This window comes from Liolophura sinensis, chromosome 6, assembly GCF_032854445.1.
Source record: "Liolophura sinensis isolate JHLJ2023 chromosome 6, CUHK_Ljap_v2, whole genome shotgun sequence".
In the NCBI taxonomy this organism is placed as follows: Eukaryota; Metazoa; Mollusca; class Polyplacophora; order Chitonida; family Chitonidae; genus Liolophura; species Liolophura sinensis.
Genome location: NC_088300.1, coordinates 3,331,964 through 3,350,244, shown reverse-complemented (window position 1 = coordinate 3,350,244; position 18,281 = coordinate 3,331,964). Strand labels below are relative to the sequence as shown.

At 38.0% G+C, this 18,281-nt stretch overlaps 1 protein-coding gene across 8 annotated transcripts in view; it reads left to right on the top strand.

Moving 5' to 3' along the window:
• LOC135466593 (synaptosomal-associated protein 25-like) overlaps positions 1-18,281 on the top strand; it is an 86,969-nt gene that overhangs the window by 60,445 nt on the left and 8,243 nt on the right. For 7 of the 8 annotated variants that reach the window (XM_064744162.1, XM_064744165.1, XM_064744163.1 and 4 more), the window contains 2 exons: positions 6,989-7,030; positions 16,485-16,533. In XM_064744162.1, coding sequence (XP_064600232.1) covers positions 6,989-7,030; positions 16,485-16,533 — 91 coding nt within the window. Of the gene's footprint in view, positions 1-4,420; positions 4,526-6,988; positions 7,031-16,484; positions 16,534-18,281 lie in introns of those variants that run through there. The other variant, XM_064744161.1, reaches the window with a different exon arrangement.

Sequence of the window (18,281 nt, the reverse complement as noted above, 5' to 3'; positions counted from 1 at the left end):
ATCCTGCTACTTTATTCTTGTATGTGAGAAAGACATTTGATAACGTTAAATACAATGTTTTACTGCAGGAATTCAGTGACATTACTTTTGGTTTGGCAGTTTTGCAGTTTGGTTTGTCTATTTAGCGGTTGTACCAGTCTTAAAGGACAAGACAGCACCTGGCTAAAACATATTTCGGTCGAAAGCAAAATATTCGATATTTCGAATAAGTTGTGGAATAAAGTGACAGTACTGCAATAAAGGCTGGTGTGAGTTGAGGCATCCATCTTCAGAATTTTATCCAATCAAACACGTTGCTATCAGATTGCACAGCCTAAGCCTTTATCCATTCACTCCATGAAGTGACATATGACACAGAATTACTGTGTAAGACATCATTTTGAGATCTTTTACAGCAATTTATTTACATTTAGCCGAAGGACCATGCCACAAAGTGTTGCGGGGCAGGCCGTTATCATTTTACCACAAATGTAAAATCAGTTATTTACAAAGCCTTGTAATATTCAGCGACGGTATCACAAATTATATATCTTACAGTAGCATACCATCTCGACTCAACATGCATTTTATCTCCTTAACTACATTCTTTGTCGTTCATTTTAGCGTTTAGTCAACAGTTTCTAAATAACAAATATTATAGTCAGTGCAAGTTCATTTGGGATGCAGACGATTTGTGGGAATGAGAACACAGCATTTCACCTAACATCGCTTAAAGATAAGTGAATCTTGAATGATATAAGTTTTCTCAGAATTTATTACCACTGAACAATTAAATTTTGTTCCTTCGTCTTTCTCACATACAAGGGTAGGTTTTTGGTTTTTCTTTTATAAAATACAATAAAATTATTGAAAGGCCGTGTTCAAGATGAACTTTCACCTTAGAAGCCACTGCTGCAGAAATGAAGCATAAAACCCAGCGACAGTCAAATGCCTGAATCAGCCTCAGTAGTGCTTAGAATTATTTCCATATGTTTCAGAATTGAGCATGAGTCTAGTTGTATTGTGTAAACATTTAATAGAGGCCTGAACCAGGAACACCCCAGCCATGCATCTGCATCTAGACTATTTAAACAGGGTCGCTAGAGTTCTTGTAAATCATATTGTAGGCCTACCGTATCAACAGTTCAAGCAGTAGAAAACATGTTTTTGTATGTCCAATTTCCAAAAAAACTATATTTAACACTTGGGCCTTCATTACCGAAGTCCACAACTTTTATCTGCCATAGGCTACTGCTTAGATTATTCTACAGAACCTTGTACGTTAGAGAGCTGGAGTAAACGTGACGTCACCTTTGATAAGGGAGAAAAAATTTTTTAAAAAATATTTAATGCCGGTTTAAGATACTTTGAATGGTAGTCTTTCAGTGGACATAGACATAAGTCAAGTGCTGTCTTTCACTTTAAATGTTTAGTTCCTTAGTGTCCTGTTTCTTGGCTGCCTTTTGCATATTTAGCCTTTGTGATTGTCCAGTGATTGCACCTCATGTTATTCCCAATCAGCATACAGGCACCAACGGTGGCAGTATCCTTTGATCTTGGTCTGGCAGATTCCAGCAGACTGCTGAGCCAGTGGGGTTTGGATTGATCAAACCTGGATGATCAGTGTTGAGTGATCTTCGGGCAGAACCCAGCAGACTGCTGAGCCAGTGGGGTTTGGATTGATCAAACCTGGATGATCAGTGTTGAGTGATCTTCGGGCAGAACCCAGTTGATTGCTGAACCAGTTGGGTAGCAGAAGTGAATATAATGCCAAAGGCCAGGCGATGCTGCTATTTACATTCTCATTTCGTATTTCGTTCACTTGATTCTTTTTGACCATGTATCATTGTAAGAATACCACACTTAAAGCTACGTACTAACTTTGCCAATGGCTTTAACCTTCATGTCAGATCAGTTTTACACTTACTTTTGTTTTACTATTGGGAATCTATGCATGCAGCTCTAATCATTCAGCCAGTCCGCAACAATTCTGAATTCCTTAAAACTGTAGTGTATCTTTGATATCCAAAACCATTGTCATTCATCCGGTTTTCTGAAGAAATGGAGATCCATGTGTATTTAATATAACCTGTTCGCTCTCAAACCTTACAAGACATAATATGTATAATCTCTTGTTACACAGAAATGGATTAAATGCTTTCACATCGCAGTAATTAAACCCCGGAGGCCTTCAGTAAGCAGAGGTGGAGAGCATATGAGTTTTTATGCCGTGATGTTAACATCTCAATATCGGTAATACATATGTCTGGCGTATGGTTCGCATTCTTCCAACTGCAATGGCCATCAAAAGTTTTATGTGTAATAAAAATCCTGCTTCGATGTATAAAAGACCATCCCGCATGACTGCAGTAGAGGCACTTGGAGGAGGAGGTGGGTGGCTTATCACATTGCTTGGCTTTGAGGTCATTAGCTTCAGGCATGGTCATTGGGTGACTCGGGGGCTCAGGTGGGCCTCTCTGTAGACCAGTACAGCACCATCCTTCACTGTCCTCCATGTGGATATTAAAGTGCTAATAGAGATATCACATACCTGTCTTGTAAATGGAAAAGGCCATGAGACATAATGGCTAGAGCATTATATGGTCATACATCTGCTGATCCCCATGAGTGAAATGGTTTTAAAACCTGCGCCCACTTAAACAAAGCCATCGTACAGGTATGGTCAGGATCCTCCCTCTTAACGAGTGATGACGAATCATATCTCAGGTGTATCTGGGCCACCATGCCCTAGATACAAATATAACAAGGCCTGATTCATCCTTATTTTGTTGCGCCCATAAAATTTTCTCTTGAGGTGGATCCATCTATATATCGATGTCGTCATTCAGGTTTGCGTCACACATATCACTGACGCTATATGTTGCATGTCCACTGGTTTGCGAGCCTTTAACCTTTATGACAGCATGGTAGGCAGTGGGCTATCTGGGGAAATGATCTTGTAACTGTCCATTGAGTCTGATATTGAGGAAGTAAGAGGAACACCTGGTTCATGGTTTATCTGTGAACCTCTTCATCTCTTCAGCAACAGGTGTAAACTACTGATCTCAGCCAAAATGCTGTCCTACACGAAACCTTGGTACCTCAAGTTAAGTAGTGTCCGGCAGTACTCAACTCAGGTAGGCTGGTGATTTTCTGCATGTTAACAACAAGGTAGCAACAAAGTTTCTAACAAAGTTATAAGTTTATAAGTTTACAGGTTTTGCAGAGAATGTAGGTTCTCTTTTGGTAGAATGTTTAAGGGTTTGACACCGCTGTAGCGGGTTTAACACCACAGCATTCTAGGGATTTGACAAGCTATGAAACAAGGTTCAGGGGTATCAGGCTACACTACAAACACCAAGACAAAGGTTTTAAAGTCTATTCTGCCCCCCGAAATGAAGAAATGTGTAAAAAAAATGGCATATTTCGTACTGCCATTCTCTTTTACTCCCTCAGCAAAGGTCATGCGTTTAGACCAATCAACGATAAGCTTAGTTGATTTGACCGAGATACGTCAAAGCTGTGTGTGTATCACGTTGTGTCTTATGGTTGTGCGACATAGGAATGTAAGGGTTTACATCATGTACTGTAACATCATACCTAACGTAACGTTTCAGTGCGTGTCACGTTGTGTCTTATGGTTGTGCGACATAGGAATGTAAGGGTTTACGTCATGTACTGTAACATCATACCTAACGTAACGTTTCAGTGTGTGTCACATTGTGTCTTATGGTTGTGCGACATAGGAATGTAAGGGTTTACGTCGTGTACTGTAACATCATACCTAACGTAACGTTTCAGTGTGTGTCACATTGTGTCTTATGGTTGTGCGACATAGGAATGTAAGGGTTTACGTCATGTACTGTAACGTCATACCTAACGTAACGTTTCAGATTGGAACGTCATAAAACAAATGTTTTTGCTTTCCACGTCATAGCGTCTTGGTGTAAAACTTCAAAAATGTAAAAACAAAAGCAATGTCTATAAACTGTGCGAAATAATTAACACTTTTATCACTGTAGGAAATCTCTATAGTTCTCCTTTATATAACCCGTAAAAGGCAAATCTAACCAATAAAATCAAACTGTTTTTTTTGTAGACATAAACCTCATAGAATGATTTTATTTGGGGAGGTAATTGTACCAGCTGGTGTGTTGTGTGACACATTCAGTGTTCTTTGAAAGGTCATCTCTTTTTAGTATGTATATTTGAACACTGCCCGGGACTAAGAGCAGGGTAGAATTATTGTTTTTTGGTTAGAACTTTGGTATGAAGCTGACAAAACTGTGAATTTTTTTGCTGGTCTAAGATTTCTGTTTTACTTATACTGAAAGTGTGTTGTTTTTTGGGGGGGTATTTTGAATGAGCTAAGTTGAATAACCCTTGTCTTATACATGAACCTTGGTATCATTCATTCTGTTACATTTTAAGTAACAGATATATACCGAAGAGGACCATGGGCATTTTGTTGTCTTGTCTTGGCTCTCCCAGTCCAATGACGTGTTTATACTTAAATGGAAAGCGTACAAACTTGTGTGACCTTCTGGTAAGTGGTTTTATGTGTAGACATACAAAAATGTGTCAGAAAGACACATCGGAATCATGGGTTTTATTAGTCTACAGTGATCTTGCAAAGAGATGCATGTATGGGACATTTTGTCATCCTGTGTTGTACAATGTACAACACAATAAATATTTGTAACTTTTATCACAGGTATACATGTAGGACTTGAGTAGTCACAGTTAGCATACTGCCTTTAAATTGTAGCATCCTAGCTGAAGGCTTCCATGTTTACTGTTGTAAGAAGCCCAATGGAAACAATGCACTAGGCATAACATACCAAGTAACTATGCCTGTGATTGAAATAATACAAAAGAATGTGGAATTCTAGTATTATATACACTTATCACTGTCAGTGTTGCTACAGGTTGAGGGTATTACTCGAGGTCAGTTGTTATTCACTGCAGTCATCTACAGAGCAAATGTCAAGTGTAGGAGAAGGCTACATTACTGAAATCGCACCTTCAGAATGATTTCAAAATAGACCTGATAGAAATATGATTAAGATGGTCCATTTTGATAACCAGTAATTATGACTCCAGTAAACAGACCAATTTGACATGTCAATAAATAAATTGGATATAAGTTGTGTTTATTCAGAAGGCCTTGATGTTTGTCTCCCTTGGGCAACAGTGTCGTCCCTTAGCCTTGAAACCTTATATCAGGCTAGTACCCTAAAGCCTATACCATAGCAATTAGATTAAAACAAGCAAATAACATGTATGCATATGAAATTTTTGGTACTGAAATTATGGAAAAATGTTCACATTAATTGGAAACAGATCGGTATTTGGGGTTTGAAAAATTTTATGTCTTTGTGGGTTATACAGGAATTGAGGTCATGTTCATGTTGCTTATAATTTAAAGGTAATGCATGAAGTCTGCTCATGTCCATGTTGCTGGGGCCTCCGTGGCTCAGTCGGTTAGCGCGCTAGCACAGCGTAGTGACCCAGAAGCCTCTCACCAATGCGGTCGCTGTGAGTTCAAGACCAGCTCATGCTGGCTTCCTCTCGTGGTCGTGGGTTTCCACCGGGCTCTGCCCGGTTTCCACCCACCATAATGCTGGCCTCCGTCGTATAAGTGAAATATCCTTGAGTACGGCGTAAAACACCAATCAAAAAAAAAAAAAAATCCATGTTGCTCATTCAGGTTATACTAGCAAATGAGCTCATGATGCTTGTGCTTGTGGAAGGTTATATGTGAAATGAGCTCATGTTCATGTTGCTTGTAATTGTAGAAGGTTATACATAAGATGAGCTCGTGTTCATGTTGCTTGTCATTGTAGGTTATACATAAGATGAGCTCATGTTCATGTTGCTTGTCATTGTAGAAGGTTATACATAAGATGAGCTCGTGTTCATGTTGCTTGTAATTGTAGAAGGTTATACATAAGACGAGCTCGTGTTCATGTTGCTTGTCATTGTAGGTTATACATAAGATGAGCTCATGTTCATGTTGCTTGTCATTGTAGAAGGTTATACATAAGATGAGCTCATGTTCATGTTGCTTGTAATTGTAGAAGGTTATACATAAGATGAGCTCATGTTCATGTTGCTTGTCATTGTAGAAGGTTATACATAAGATGAGCTCATGTTCTTGTTGCTTGTCATTGTAGAAGGTTATACATAAGATGAGCTCATGTTCATGTTGCTTGTCATTGTAGAAGGTTATACATAAGATGAGTTCATGTTCATGTTGCTTGTCATTGTAGGTTATACATAAGATGAGCTCATGTTCATGTTGCTTGTCATTGTAGAAGGTTATACATAAGATGAGCTCATGTTCATGTTGCTTGTCATTGTAGGTTATACATAAGATGAGCTCATGTTCTTGTTGCTGGTAAAAGGTTCCTTGCATATTTGGATCAATTTTTGGCCACAGCTGCTTATGTTTTAGTGTATCGTCCTAGAGTTGCATTGTATACATGTAGCTTGTAGTTATAAAGTATACATGTACATGCTAGAATACATTCCTGGTATTGATCAGTGGGAAAATGATGAGAAACAAATGATCACGGAGGTTAGATGTAGTCTCTTTTTGCTGTACTTCACGTGGATTACAACCTGCATATTGCCCTCACTTGGGTCAATCCATCCCACACTGTTCTTGTTCCTTTATTGCTTCAGCCACACAGGGTTGAAACATCTGGCAGATATTCAAACAGATAAAAGTTGAAAACTTCTTAGATGGCTTTCACTTTTAAAATTGAGTTATTGTTCCTTCTGGTGTGATGAATGTGTCATTTATTTAAATTGCAAGTTTGTTCATACAGGTTTTTTGACTGCCACCTTTTGTGAAAAAAATAAAAACGATGAAGAAATTTGTTCATGATTTTCCGCCAAGAAATTGGTACAGTCCATTGTGTACAACTATCTATTACAAGATTCAACAAGCCACAGTAGTTGTATGATCTCTTGTACTGACAGGAATGTTTTGTTTGTGTTTCAGTCTTTGGAGAGCACCAGGAGGATGGTGGGACTATTGGAAGAGGTAAGCTCTGACATTGTCTTTTACTGTTATGTAAATATCAGAATATTGAATGTATACTGTTTATGTAAATATCAGAATATCACAGGCTACATTTGGCTGAATTTCTATACAGTTTAATTTACATACATGTCTTTATAATCCCTCCAATGTGATTACCGAGAGCTCCATGTAGATTCTAACAGTTTCTTGTGAAGTCCAGTCTGAACAGGGTGACAATTAGGATTTTATCTAGGGATGTTCGTATAATTAGTTAAACCTGGAACTTCATACAGGGACATGAATCAGCTGTCAACATCAAAGATGCTCCAGTCTTTGAGGTTTGTGTTACCTTACTTGTCACGTGTTTGTGTTGCAAATCTTGTACAAGTATAGTACTTCCCTGGGGAACTTCTTTTATAGGTTAGATAATTCTCCAAATTAATTGTTTCTTGTCTTCTATGTTACCTATTATGTCATCAGAAGGATTAGGGTTGAATGGTCAATCAAAAAGATTAAGTTTTAAATCAGGAAGTACAGTATGTGTTTAAATCTGTCCAGAATATGAAGTCTGGGTGCCTCAGTTTATACCAAATTTGGCTGGCCCAGTGCATAGGCCTGTATAGAAAAGCACAGGTGATACCTTAATCCACTGGATATGGAGAAAATGTGAGATAGAGAGGTGATTCTAGGTGTTCATACTGCATCCTGTACTAATGCATGTCTGCTAGCTGTTCAGTCTTGTATATATGTAGGATTCATACATGATGTTTTGCCAGCAAAGCAAAGTTATGACTTAGTGAAGTTGGGAATTGGCCTATCAAGCTGCTATAGCTACATGTACATGTGATATCTTCTGACAAATGGAAACAAGTGACAAATACGCTCAAATTTGAGAAAAGATAAGTTTTTAACTCCTGCTGGCATCAAACAGATAATTTTTATTTTCCTGGCAAATAGCCCAGTATTAATACAAAAATGCTGCGTTTTTGAACAGGAAGGGCTACAAAAAAAAATTGTTTATGGCGAGTAAGAGCTGTGTTTTTTTTTTTTTTTTCCTTTTAATTTTGGTTTTGTCACTAATTTCCTTCTGTCAGAGAATGAATGCAAGCCTCATTTTAAAAGCTGTACTAAAAAGGGCGTGAAATTTGCCCCCAAAAAGATGTAGCAAGCCTAGAAATAATCTGCAGGACAGGGACAAGAAATAGTACTTTGACAGGAATCAACTGTTTGATACAGGATTTGCCTAATCGTAAGTTTTTAATCATGTGCTTAGCTGCACGATCCCGCCCTAACCTAAATGTTGGCTGTGCTCATGAGTCTTGGATTTAGTTCAGTTTGTGGACCCACTTCAAGAATTAGTGCCCTGATTTGTTATTTATTTATAATTAGATAATTTGTTGCACTGGAATATAACAAAACTTTTAAAAACAGTGTACATAAATCTGAAAAATGAGATGCTCAAAGTGTTCAGGGGTATTGAGGCTAATTTTATGCTTATTCACCAAAACTTGATCATCTCCAAAATAAGTGTTATATAGTTCAATAGTAGAAAATCAACCAACAGCCTCAAATTTCTCAAGAAAATGGTTTATTGTTGCATGTACAATTGTGAGAAGGCATTAGTGAAGGACATAGTGTGAGTTTCTTCAAGTCCTTTGATGATTTGGTGCCCATGAAAATGTCTATTCATAGCACTGGAAGAAAGAATTTTTTGACAAGCAGGGCATATCTGACATTGCGCTCTTCAGCGCCCGTTTAACCTAACCTGTGGTAGACCATCCATGACACTGCCGGGCCACCGAACAGCGTTGTAAATCTATTGGCCATGGCGGTAAATCTTTTGTTTTACGGCATTAAATTAATTTAGTGTGTTGTTTCTTCTGAGTCATTTTGATAATTATATAAACAGATTCCAGTCTTTATAATATTTCCAAATACCTAAATGTGGACGCTGATCCGTTAAGATATTATTCTCAATTACTAGTGTAATTTAACTTTTTGTTGTATTTGTATCTTAATAAGTATGTTGTTGGCGTTGCCTTGATCCCAGCCAACAAGTGGAGGTTTTGTTAATATGATTCCTGTAGATTTTAGTGTTTCCTCCAATGCCAGCATGGTATTGTTAGTATATCTCTCATGACAGATGTAAACTAGGTGTGAACTAAGATGAGACTAATGAAAGGAGAATAGTTCATTTGTATAAATGTACGTTCTTATTTTGTTTTCGGTTTGTCGCCAAGAGACAACTATGAATGGATCTAAACTTGAATGAAAGCGTGGGTGGAAGAAAATGCTTTTAGATCCATCTGGCTGAGCGTATTGGAATTTAACAATGATTTATTGTCCCTGTGTGTTTTTATAGGCAGTAGATTGATCAGCAGGCTTGCAATAGACAAGGCAACCATAACACCTTAATTGCAGATCGGTGTTCTTCCACCAAATTTTTTGTCGGCACCCCTAGGATCTTGGCAAATTGTAGCCAATAAGGCTTGGTTTCTGCTGATACATGACAAGCTTGTGTAGCAAGAAATACCCCATCTCTCCTAAACCCAGTGCTTGTACACATGGTCGCCAGTAGAGCCGATCATACACACACATAGTTTCACATCTAGTCATGAGAGGTATGTTGTAAACAGCTGTCACCAAGGATAATGCTTTGACAGTGGATTTGCTCAGTTTGGGCTTTTCATGGAGAATAAAACATCATGTAGCTTGTAGCTGGCTAGCTGATATACAGCATTACGTGAAACACAAGTCAGCTATCATGAAAATCCTTAAGCCATGGACAGTAATGGACATTATAGAGACAGGAGCTTTGGGACTCTTCCCCTACCCACAGCCTATAGAATATACCTAAAGTTACTCAACCACTGACGGGCCTGACCTTTCCTGTTACAGATTGGGCAATCATTATTATTATTCTCAACTAGGCTATACACTATTTACTATTGTCATTGGCAAGTAGCCAATAGGCTGATAATGTTCATTTGTCTCTGCATGTACAGTACATGTATACGCGTAAATGTGATTGTCTGGAAGGTGACTAAATATGTGGTTGTCTAGAAGATGGGGAAAGTGTGTATGGGGTTGTCTGGAAGGTGGTAAAAGCATGAGTGTGGTTGTATGGAAAGTGGGGGAAATATGGTTGTATGGAAGGTGGGAAAGTGGGGGAAATATGGTTGTATGGAAGGTGGGAAAGTGTGGATGTGGTTTTATGGAAGGTGGGAAACTGTGGATGTTGTCGTAGGATGGGTGGGAAAAGTGTGTATGGAAGGTGGGAAAGTGTATGTGGTTGTAGGAGGGGTGGGAAAAGTGTGTATTTGGTTGTATGGAAGGTGGGGAAAGTGTAAATGTAACCATTTGATGGTGGTGGGAGGGGGAGCCAGCATAAGCTGGACTTAACTCACAGCGATCACATTGGTACGCTAACTACCTAGGCTGCAGAGGCACCCAAAAGTATAGATGAGTACATAACTATGTGTATGTCTACACGTAGATCTAGTGTTAATGCTCTGTAGAATAAAAGTTAGTAAATTAAATGTAAATTTATGGTAAAGTTTGCTGATAGAAATTAAGAATGCACTATTTCCAGGCCCTTGGGACCAACTGCACCTGGAATCTGGTGTAACGAATAGGAAATGTTTTATCTCATTAAGTGATATACATAATACAGTAATGTGTTACCAGAAAGTTATTGGTTTTCAATTAAGGTTTGGTGCCAGTCTTTGCTGTACCACTTGAAAGTGCCCTTCAGATGAAAATGGCTGAATTCCCAAAGCTTCTTTATAGTGAAGTGTACAAGTTATTTAAAGACTTGTTTTATGTAATAGATGGCCTTTTATGCCAGGAACATTAGTTTCCGGACTAAATCCTATACACTTCATTTATTTTTGGTTTAAGTATTGATTGACAAATTTGTGTAAGTTGATCTGTCCTAGATTGAGCCGGTTTTTCTTCAAATGGAGATTATATGACACTGTACAAGCTAGTTCATTTTGACACTAGAGGGCTGTATAAAGCTGAACGTGAAGGAGAAGGAAAACAATACCGCACTACACTGTTCTTAATATACGTCAGACACTGTTGAAGCAAGCTAATATATTGCACATACCTTTTGGACATTTGTCTTAATTAACATGCTATTTTATAGAGAAAGAAGAAGGTGTGTATTGTGTGTAAACAGAACAGTTTGCCCTTGTAGACTTCATACACTTAGTGGGTTGGTGTTGATGTTAGGCTATAACAGGAGTCTGTGACTCTTATTGCAAATATCACTCTAGATACCTGCATGCTCAGGTTCAGATATCCTATGATTGCCCTGGTGAGTTTTAGACTGCATTTGTGGCCAAAGAGAGCTGACTATAACACAATTACAGCTACCATGTCTTTTATCAAGTTCAGTCCATCTTACTACTGGTCATTTAAAGCCGTGGTCACTCTGATTCACTTTAATCTAGCGTGTCTGTGGTAAACATACCAATCTTCTTCACATTGAGGTCAAAAGGTCTTGTTAAGTCAGTGTTCAGGTCACAAGAACATTTGAGGCACAAAGGATTTAAAACCACACCAAGCCCTTCCTGGCACATGGAGCGAAAGATCAATTTTATTGTCACACTTATACAGTTTTCTGAGCTTCAGGTAATCTTGCAACTGTCAGAGTCAATCCCCCTTTTTCTTTGGCCAGCCTATTAAAATGGTAATAGCTTCTTTGGGATTTTGCTTCATTCACTAGCTTGAGAACTGAATGCCGTGAGTTCTGATCTTTGCAGATACAGGGCTGCTGGACAAGTGACCATTTAGCTTAGACTTCATATGCCTTTTCTTCCCACACTCATTATTTCATTTAAGAAAAAAGTAGAATATACACCTTAAGCATTCAAGTACACGTATAAGACCATATCCATGATGCAAAAAAAGACCCTCAATAAAATAGTAATTTAAGACAGGAATAAACCTTTCCTGTGATTTGATGTTGAGGCAAACTGTTGCAGAGAGTTCTGAGATCAATAATTGAATTCTATAGGGATCCGGTTCAAGTAGCTTTTTACATAATTCCAAGACTTTTGAACGTTCTTCTGTTCTTTTCATTTTGCACAAAACCGTCGAACTGCTGTTTTTATTTTTTTTCCATTGAAGTGTTACTCAGTGGAGTATAGTATTAATCTTGGTGAAGCTGGGGGTGGGGGGGGGGGGGGGGGGGAGGCTGTGACTATGTTTCTCTCTTTTTAAATTAGGATTGATTTTTGTGGATTAACCTTAATCAAAACCTCAATAATAAATAATTAGATAAATAAGACATTTTAAAACTGTTCAATTCATATTTTTACAACTTTGAGTAAGACAAAAATGTATCAGAATACAGTGGCATTTTAGACAACATATTTTTTCTGTGTAATTTGTGTGTCCAAATGCCTAAAAAAACAATACCTTAAGCCTTCTTGGATCAGTAATGTACAGATTTGAAAACTTTGATGTGTGTTGTGAAGAGATGAGTGTTTTCATAAGATGCCATTTTATTTAAGTCTGACATAGTTTTAGACTTGCATGTGCCGCATACTTGTCATCATGTCATTACTCAATTGTTAATGGTTTCATTTTTATTTATTTCCTGTCATATCATAATTTTACTTGTGACTTCTGACACCTCTAATTCACATGTGCCTCTCATGAGAGTAATGGCATACTTGTATTTAGCTGATCTTTTTAGGGATATTGACATGTACAATGTATGTATCTGTTAACATGGTGTATTCTTTTCCTATTAAAAACTCTTCATATTTTAGAAATCACAAACTTACCACAACAGTAAAGCTTTATTGCTTTGAGTCAACTGACCATGACTTGATTTCCTTTGGATTATTAGCTAAAAATAGACAACCAAGATCATAAAAATTGTCTGTTTATGGCTTCTGTTATCAGTGAAGGACAGATCTGAATAGAGCACAGGGTACTGTGAAGAACAACCTTGATTGCCCTCTAGTACCACTGAGCCCTGGCCTGATTAGGTGCTCCAAATCACTTATGATTCTACTGATAGTCTAGATTTACAGCTTTCTCCTTCAACATAATTCTCAATAATGTCTGTTGTCAGAAACAACTGAGTTATAGGCCTTGCTACAAATGTTCCTGCTGGCCTTCAGTTTTGACCCAGCTCTAATCAATCTCTGCAGATGCCTCAAACCTCCACATTCAATTACATCTGTTTGCTGGGAGAGAGGCAGTGTGCACCACCCACAGGAATACTCCTGGGGACCCCTGTCTAATGTAAAGAATGGATGACAAGAAATATTTCACCATTTCTTTTGCTGAAGGGTAAGATAGATAGACCTCAAGGACGAAGTGAAAAGGTTTGAACTGATAGGTTCCAAAACTTGAGCAACTTCCGTTGTAGCCTTGTAGCCATATTTACTTTAGCTGAGTAGAAGCTCTTATTGACCAAAGCTGTTGGAAAAGTTTGAGTCTCTCAGCGTCATCCAAAGTTTTGCCATTTCAATCCATATGCCGTGTGTTAAAAGTTTTCCTGACCCCTGTGCCTTTGTACAGAGCTGCATGTATACATTACTCAGTATTTTTACAGCTTATTGCTCAGGCCTCAGAATAACATTTGACCAACTGTCATCAATCACTTGCATTCAGAGATTTTATCAATACATCCAAGGCTAGAATTTTGTCACTTTCATTTCTTGGAATGATTATCATATTGTCTGATTATGACCTCAATCCCATTCCTAAATTCTTGGGCTGGATGCAATTTTTTTTTCATCAAGTATATGTGTAGGACAAAGCTTCACAACCACCTTCAGCATCATTCAACACAGAAGTGAGTGCTTAGGGAGACCAGTATGTAGAGAGTGTATCCATCATGTAAATTTATTGTGTACTTGGTTGGTTTATACAGCGTTCAAGAATTTTTAGCTGCGACAGTGGTTGCCAGTGTTGTTGGGAAAGGTGTTTGTTTTGTTGATTGTGGGGTAAATTTATTTAGTGGTCATATGTGGCGGCTTGTGAGCACTCCTCATATGTCATTTTTTTTTTTGTCACTTATATGATGGTAGCTAGGTTTATGATTGGAGGAAAGTAGAGTACCCAGAGTGAATTAACGGACCTTTGTCAGCTACCTGACAAACCTCCAGACCTCCAGTGTTTCCAGCTTCTCACTGACACAAGAATCTCCTCTGCCAAGGTACTTAGTTCAAGTTTTCAAGTTAGTAAACATTGAGGTTGGAAGTTAGGAAGTTAGGCTCAAATCTGCTGATAGAAAAGGCAAAAACCTTGAGCATGAGAAACTTTTTCACGTGTCATAGATACACTATGGTTTTCTATGCATAGGCTATGGTTACTCAAGACTGATGGAAACTTTAAACAAGCAACAAACATATGTTGATAAATCAATACATCTGAAGATATTATTCAAAGTAACGTTGGTCAGTACCTGCTAAATAAAGAGTACAGCAACAAGACAAAGTCATTCCTGCTTTGTTTTTTGGTAATGGCCTGTGATGAAGAATTCTCTCAGTACACATGTATTCACAGCTAAATGGCTTCATTATTATGACTTTTTCAACAGGATTGATTTTTTTTTTTTTACATTGTCATGCTGAATGTCGTTTTCCAGTTCCATACAATCTACCCATAACCTGCTGGTGTAAACGATGGGCATCCTGTTGGGTGCCACTGACAGACAGCCACACTTAGATCATGTGGAAATCAATCTTGTACTTGCCATGTTACAGACCTGTGGCGCCCTCCCTCTTCACACACTGTCTCATTAAAACCAGCACATTGAGCAGGTCCTCACTGTGAACAATACTCTGCCAAGCCAAACCACACCTGCCCCCCAGCTTTTTGAAGACTGAATCTTGCAGTTTCTTTTGTGTTTGATTTTTTCTCTCTTTTTCTCTCAATCTTTTCGTAGAGTTTTGTATGAATAATTAATCAATGTTGTAAGAGATCATGAATTCTTTAACATGTAGTCACATGCCCACATAGCTTTTAAACAAAGTGTTTGAAACCACTAATTTTTCATGCCAGATAAATCATATATACTTACGTACAAGTACTGACTTTAGATATATAAGGTGTGATTTTAATTAAGGCTGCTAATAAACAAGTTCCTGCCACTGTATTACTTTGAGGTGGAAAGAGTTCATACACCTGCCTCCCACATTGGTATTCATGTTATGGCAGGGTTAGGCTGGTGAGCTTTCACTGGCTTGCCTGGCAAACATCCTGGTTTCCTTCCAGCATTGGTTTAGAGTACAAATATGTCAGGCAGTTAGTACAACTATTAAGCACATTTAAACACTGTGTATTGTACATATCTGCGTGCTTCCTCTCTGGCTGTACGTGGGAAGGTCTGATAGCAACCTGCTATCAGACTTATTATTATGGGACGTGGGTTTCCCCTGGGCTCTGCCAGGTTTCCTCTCACCATTATGCTGGCTACCGTCGTAGTTATAGTGAAATATTCTTAGGTTTTGCGTAAAACACCAATCAAATAAATAAATAAATAAATTATCAGCTAGTTACATCTACACTATATCAAACAGATTAAATAAATATAGGCTGTCAGGATAGGAGTCCTGTTTAATCCTGCAGGCTATTTACATCACCGCTGGTTGAAATAAATTCTAATTCCATGTTTCAATATAGATAAGGTTGATCTGTGGGTGACTAGAGATTTAAGCAGCTATTGATTCAGTGGTAGGGAGTGAGTGATGTGAACCTGAGATTAATTGCTGAACTGGACCGTAATTAAGACACAGTACCAGTGCTGTAATTATGGCTGAAGTCTCCCTGTTGTGCAAGCCGGAAAGGAAACGAAACATAGGAATCAGGGATGAAGGTATCTTTCATCACACCTGGGTTCAAATCTGGCATCAGGCCCCTTTGATTTCCTTTGTTGTGCGGTGCATAGAACTGTTATGTATTGATTTTTGATGACAATGGTGATATATTTATAGTTCTCACTGTTCCTTTTCTTAACTGGAGTTGATGTGGTATATATGTATCCCCTTACTAGTCATGTTTTAGCTGTTTGTTGATAACATAACTGTAATGTTGACATAGTTAATCACATGTAGTACGTATTTATTAACATATTTGAAAATGAATCGTTGCCAAATGAGACACAGTTGACACATGCACATTCCTTGGAGTGTTCAGACTAGTTCTGTGTGGTGGGGAAAAGTTTGAGATCATTTACTGCATAAAGTTAATTGCAGATATATAAGTCCCTACAATACAGTCAATTTCAAGCAAAGTCAAGAGAAGGCCAGAAGGTAGAAAATTATGATTGACTTGCATTTAACTGTGGTATTATCATTTTTGAATTAAATCACATTCCTTTGATATCTGTAATGTGTGACAGCAGGTTTTAACCCTATGTTTAGTGTAAATAATGTGTTAGGTTATGGCAAAAATATCATGTCCATGATAAAAGTGGCTATATTTGGCTATGATTATAATTGCACAGAGTAAGGAGGCTGGCATCCGCACACTTGTCATGCTGGATGAGCAAGGAGGTAAGACTTCATGTGGTGCCTGTACAGTTATCTCCCTTCCATCCCATTGTCAGACTGTATTAGTGCTTGTGTCTAATTTTCACCATGCATGTTTTCTTTCAGTACATTACACTGACACTATAACAGCTTAACTTTAGCAGTTTTGTGCTAGTATGTAGCAAATTAATTTCATACTAAGTTAAATGCTGTTGAAACAATTAGACGATGAATGTTTAATAGGTACTAGATTTTCTAAGCATCAGTCTTAAACAATTGTAACATTTTCAAATTTCTAATGCAGAAAATTTGTTAGAGAAGGCTATTAATTAGATGACATGGGTTAGATCTATGGCATAGAAAGATCTATGCTTATTGCATACAACATTTCCTGCAAAAACTCTTCTTTTGGCTTAATATCTGTGCTTTATACATTATGTTGAAACATCTTAGTGAGGCAGTCAACAAGTTATGGTGTCTTTGCAATGAGCCTATTTTCTTGTGCATATGTACAACATAAAATTTTTTGTTTTTTTGTTGTTGCATGTTTCATGTTTCAGTGCATGTTTATTGTCTGCTTACCTAATCCTTCTCACTCTCCCCTCCTTTGCTGTTGTTGCTGCACAGAGCCATGAAGTGGGTGTTAAAATTATTGTTTTTGTGGACGAGCAAGGGGGTAAGGCTTTGAGAGACTTAACAAGCGACTAACTGCGATATGAGCTGCTGTTTGTGTAAGGGAGCTAACCATGGTCAGAACTTCTCTGAAAAAAACTTAGCACAGAAACAGTAATGGACAATACTAGCTTTGGACTATCTCCACTAGGATCATTATTTATCATTCCTCCATAGTAACCACGCCCATTGTCTGTCTCAGGTAGTCATGGCAGATATTCATAGCTCCGTGCTACATGGAGCCACCTGTTCTCCATAATGGAGATGGTTTGAAAATGAAAGCTCTATTGCCATATACATTTCCAGCCACCAAGGCCTGCAAGCAAGGGCCAGTTTTCTCCCATTATGGTTTGTAATGAAGTCAAATAGTGTGACTTGCATATAACTTCCATGGTGATCAGAGCTTTGACAAACAGTCCCCAAGAGTCTTGAACAGACAACAAGGAATGGAAGGAAGGATGACCATTAAGTATCCTAGTGGTGGCAGACAGGAGCTAGTAATTCTGTGACCATCGTTTTAACATTTCTGTGCCTGTCTAACAGGGCATTACATGTCCCAGTCATATAGATATCTGTAGCTAAATAAATTACATTTCCAAATCTTTATGTAGAAATTTTACGTATTTTGAAACTTGGACAGCAAGAATTTTTGTATCACAAGAGCTATCCAATGGAAGAATAGACATTGAACATGTTTCTCTCCCTTACAGTAACATCAGCTATATGAATAGTAGTATAGGTACTATTCTTATAATTTGGTAGATAACCCTTAATGGTCTGAATTGTCATAATGCTTCCTCATAGTTCTAACATTGTTATAAACTATGTGAAGAGGAATAAAGCTGTAATTTAAATTGTTTAAACGTATTGTACATGTACATGGATTAGCCATATGCAAAGTGACACAAGACAAAAGTTATGCCTCACATTTATGCTTTGTTGTACATCTTTTCCCTGTCGGTGCCATATTTGATCTTGCGAGATACTTGTAGGATTGGTCCTGAAATTGACCTTGTTGACCAATACTGTGGTGTCTTCTTTGTTATGTTGATATTTAGACTTTACCTTTCCCTATTGTGTCGTCATATGACTGAAAAATT